Source organism: Sinocyclocheilus grahami, unplaced genomic scaffold, assembly GCF_001515645.1.
Source record: "Sinocyclocheilus grahami isolate Dianchi unplaced genomic scaffold, SAMN03320097.WGS_v1.1 scaffold140.1, whole genome shotgun sequence".
Classification (NCBI taxonomy): domain Eukaryota; kingdom Metazoa; phylum Chordata; class Actinopteri; order Cypriniformes; family Cyprinidae; genus Sinocyclocheilus; species Sinocyclocheilus grahami.
In genome coordinates, this window is record NW_015505319.1 from 473,786 (window position 1) to 478,839 (window position 5,054).

At 38.4% G+C, this 5,054-nt stretch overlaps 1 protein-coding gene across 1 annotated transcript in view; it reads left to right on the top strand.

The window, feature by feature from the left end:
* The window catches only part of LOC107591304 (pro-interleukin-16-like), a 44,884-nt gene that overhangs the window by 15,158 nt on the left and 24,672 nt on the right, over nt 1-5,054 (top strand). The window contains exons 5-7 of the mRNA XM_016280428.1: nt 1,276-1,386; nt 3,234-3,336; nt 3,670-3,818. Coding sequence (XP_016135914.1) covers nt 1,276-1,386; nt 3,234-3,336; nt 3,670-3,818 — 363 coding nt within the window. The remainder of the gene's footprint in view (nt 1-1,275; nt 1,387-3,233; nt 3,337-3,669; nt 3,819-5,054) is intronic.

The window sequence follows — 5,054 nt, forward strand, 5'->3', positions numbered from 1 at the left end:
TTTTTGTATATATATATATATATATATATATATATATATATATATATATATATATATATATATACACACTGTGAGTTATTAAATCATTATGAATCGGGGTTTGATCTCTGCTTAGCTATTCCATTTATGTTTGCATTTAGCCTAAATGAAGGCTACTGTAATTAGAAATGTATTTTCTATTTAATGATTATAAATGTATTTTCTTGCCCCTGAAATTTTTATTTTTTTTATTTTTTATTTTTTATTTAGTCATTTAGCTTTTATCCAAAGCGACTTACAAATGAGGACAACAGAAGCAATCAATTGTAGTATTAAAACAACTAAAAACATCCAAACTAAAAGCTAAAACTTTATAAATACTACTTATACACATTTTAAAAATAAAGAAATTAAATAAAAATGACAAATGAATACAACACAATTTCAAAACAACATTTAAATGAAAAACAAAGAATAAAGCTAAAAACAATTCAAAATATTAAAGAACAAAAGGTATAAGAGTATAATAATGATTCTAACATAACACTAAGCCATATATATTATAAAATATTTTGAAATGTATTTTTGTATATGAAGGTTGAAACTAAATATATTTACATTTTTTAAAGATATATTTAATTGAACGTCAATGTTTAAAACATACATTTAAATACATTTTGGCCAGTTTTTTTTTTGCCATATGGGAAACTTTATCGCCATAATTCCAGAGTGTTGTGTGTGGTTGCTAGGTTGTTGCTAGGTGGGTATTTACTGGCGTCAGTCAAAAGAGCCCACCATAAATTTGCTAGATATGGTTTGGGTCCTTTTTCAATGTAAAATATGGGATTATTTGCATATGCCAGATGAAAATTGTATGTCTGATCACTTAGAAAAATAAAAATATACTTCTCTTCCAAAAGCGACATGCTTTTAGGTATAATCTGTTACGCAAATGGCATGAGACAAGTTATAATCAATTATGGTTTCTTCAAATCACTGACCTAAAATATAAAAAATAGTAATAGGGATGCTTACCTTAGCAAACAGCACATAACCAGCTAAGCATACTTGGTTCGACCTCTCTTCAAGCAGATCTGAAATGCACAAGTCAGATGTGATTAAACAGAATTTAACCAACACAGAATCCAGTCAAGACACTGAGCAGATCCCAGATGTAGCAGAAACTAATTTAATTCCGGATGGAAAAACAGACACAGAATGGTACAGGGTTTTCGGTATGATCCATTCAGATTTTGAGGAGAATCGTAGCATGTTTATCTGTTGTTTGTACTGCAGGGTTTCTCTCCATGTAAAAGCAGAGCTCTGTCCGCTAATGTCAATGAATCAGACCAGCTTGGCTACACTTATGGAGAAAAGGAGGCAATGAGAAACAACAATAACTTGAAGGTGAGGAGCAAACCCTGTTTTTCCCTTCAGCTGGAAAATCCTCAGGTTCAGAGGGATCTTTGTGAACTTTAGCTTAATTAGGGTCATATGTTGTGTTTCGAAAGAGAGGTGGGCGGTATGACTGAAATGGATATGTTATGTGTGCCAGTTTCTTCCTTATTTATATCTTATTAAAAAAGTCATATTTTGAGATATTTACAGTTTGAAAGTTTAGGGTCCAAAAGATTTTTTTTAATGATTCAAAAGTTGTTGTTTTTTTGGTTTTAAAGTCTCTTATGCTCATCAATTATGCATTTATTTGAAGAAAGGCACACTAAAAAGTGTAATATTATGAAATATTACAATTTAAAATATCTATTTTCTATTTGGATACACATTCAAATGGAATTTATTTCTGTGATGTAAAGCTGAATTTTCAGCATCATTCCTCCAGTCTTCAGTGTCACATGATCCTTCAGAAATCATTCTAATATGCTGATTTGCTGATCAAGAAACATTTCTAATACACACTCACACACACACACACACACACACACACACACACACACACGGGTTTGTTTTTATGGTTTATGGGGACTCTCCATAGGCGTAATGGTTTTTATACTGTTCAAACCGTATTTTCTATTGCCCTATAACCCTGTCCCTAAACCTACCCCTCACAGGAAACTTTCTGCATTTTCAGATTTTCAAAAAAACTCATTCTGAATGATTTATAAGCCTTTTAAATTACGGGGACACTCAAAATGTCCTCATAAATCACCTTCTCGTTGTAATACCTATGCCATACCCATGTCATTATACAAATTTGTGTCCTCATAAACCACGTAAACATGCACACACACACACACATGTTGTGTTTCCATGTTTTATGGGGACATTCCATAGGCATAATGGTTTTTATACTGTACAAACTGTATGTGCTATTGCCCTACACAACCCTACACCTAAACCCACCCCTTACAGGAAACTTTGTGCATTTTTACTTTCTCAAAAAAACTCATTCTGTATGATTTATAAGCTTGTTTCCTCATGGGGACCTCAAAAATGTCCCCACAAGGTCAAAATGTACTAGTATTACTATCCTTGTGGGGACATTTGGTCCCCATAACGTGATAAATACCAGGTACACACACACACACACACAAACACACACACACACACACAAATCAGAATTCTTCAAAAGAGCAGCATTTATTTGAAATACAAACCTTTTGTAACATTATAAATGTCATTATTAATGTCTCACTGTATCACTCTTGATTAACTGAATGTATCCTTGCTGAATAAAAGTATTATATCTTTGAAAACAAATCTTATTCTTGCTGAGTAAAAGGATTAATATCTTTAAAAACAAATCTTACTGACCCCAAACTTCTGAATGTTAGTATAGTCGCATTGTAAAATATATTGTCGTCATGGTTACCAGAAAAAAGTTGCAAGAGAATAGCGTCCCAACTGTGAGATATAAAGTAGCAATGACAAGAAATAAAGTCACATTTATGAGAAATAAAGTTGCACATGTGAGATATAAATACAATTACAGTTACTTGCAGTGATTTTACAATATAACTTACTTTACTTTATGTTTGCTTATCATTTTATTAAGAAGAGTTTATTAAATAGCCATGTGATCATTTTTAGGATAATCCAAGAAGTGTTTGGGACAAATCCTATTATGTATTTTTGCATTAATCCATTTTTTTTAACACCAAAATGCAATGCAGTCCTTTCCACTGTTATACACACTGAAATACAGTATATATCACTGTATAAAGAATACAGTGTACATCAGGGATTTCTAGAATACTATTTCTTCTAGCATACTAATACCATGTGCATGTTTGCAGATGCCAGTTATTAAGGTATCAGACGATGACGGCAAGAACTGCGACAACGAGGATCAGAGCTGCCAAGAGACGTCCTGCAAGAGATCTCGCTCCAACTCCACCAGTGAGACAAACCTGCACGAACACAGCAGAGAAGCCAACTCAAGACACCTTTAACTCAATGCGAGAGTCATAACACTATCCCGATGAATCTCTCAGTATTTATTTTTATAGTCTCATTTAATTGGGCTAATCCCAGTGCACTGAAGAATAGCAGCCTCTTCATTAACTTCTTAATCTCTTGAGAACATCGCACAGAAGATGCGAACACATGTTTTTGCGCTCCTGAACATAAACATGATGTCGTACTCTTGCTACACTGATGCTTACATGCTTTTCACATCGTCCAACATCGAGAGCACGTCTTATGTAACTTCACATATCCACATGGTTTTAGGCGTTCACCCGTACTGGATCGGAGACTTGGATACCATCATTATGAAGACGCCAGAGCTGTTCCCGTGTCCCGCCCACGCCACCGCAGGCTTTTACGGCAACAGGAAGTCTCTCTCTCAGCAGCTGGAATTCCCTCACAACATTCCACAGGTGAGGGAGGGAGAGCTGATCACAGAATCTGGACCGTTTTGGTTGCATTAAAGGGATATAAAGGAAAGCGATATGAAGTTGCTTTCTTCTGTTGAGCCACTGACTTCCATAATATTTTTCCCCATACTACGGAATTCAATGGCTACTGTTTTTCAGAATGCATTTTGTGCTGCGTTGGCCAGTGGAATGGGGGAAAAATGCAAGGTCTCGAGAAGCATTTTTTTTTAAGTTGAACTTATTTTAATTTGAGTTGCTCTTTTACAATAAAAGTCAGATACAAATGGGCATACTTTAATGCTCATTAATACAAAGCTTTATCTCATGTCTGCCCACATCATTTATTGAAACTAAGCTGCAAAAATTGGTCATTCAGAAATGGTCATGATCTATCACTATCGTATGTGTCACAGACCAGGTGTGTGGAGGCAGGCAGGATGACGAGGATGACAAGGATATTTAATGTAGCGACAACAAGGCAGAGACAGACACACACTCGGGGTAACATTCACAATAACCGACCAACTAGAACACAAGAGACAGGAACAGATATAGGGCAGTTAACGAGGGACAGACAGGTGAGCATAATGAGGTGATTAACTAATAATTAGACAGGCTAAACCAACACCAGGAGAAGAAACCACAACAAACAGTCCACAGGGGTGTTACATTACTCCCCCCTCCTGGAAGGTGCGTCCTCGCACCGTAGAAACAGAGGGAGGGGCGGAGGGGGACAAGGCAGTGGATGTGAGATGGTGACAAGGGAAGGCAAAGGGCTGACAGGCAGAGCAGACAGGTGGAGGTTTCGGCGGAGGACGGACTTCCAGGAGGAGGACGGCTAACAGAGTCCAGGGAGGGGGCTATGGAGGCAGGAGGCAGGGAGACGACAGGAGGGAACCGGAGCAGGAGGAGCCAAGTGGGACCCTGGCCACAGCTATAATAGCGGCCCACGGTGGAGCCGATAGGGGGAGGATCCATGGAGGAGGAATGTCCACCGACTCCAGGGGGCCGACCAATGGCGGCGGAGCAGGTAGAGGAGGAGCCCGAGGCGGAGACGGCGAGCCAACGAGCCAGGGGGATGCCGAAGATCCGGGGGGCCAGGGTGGAGCTGAGGGCTCTGGTGACCAAGGTGGAGGCGAAGATCCAGAGATCCGCGGCGGAGCCGGAGCGACTGAGGACAAAGGTGGAGCTGACGGGAGGAAGGAACCCAACGGAGCCGGTAGGACAGAGCGACGAGGC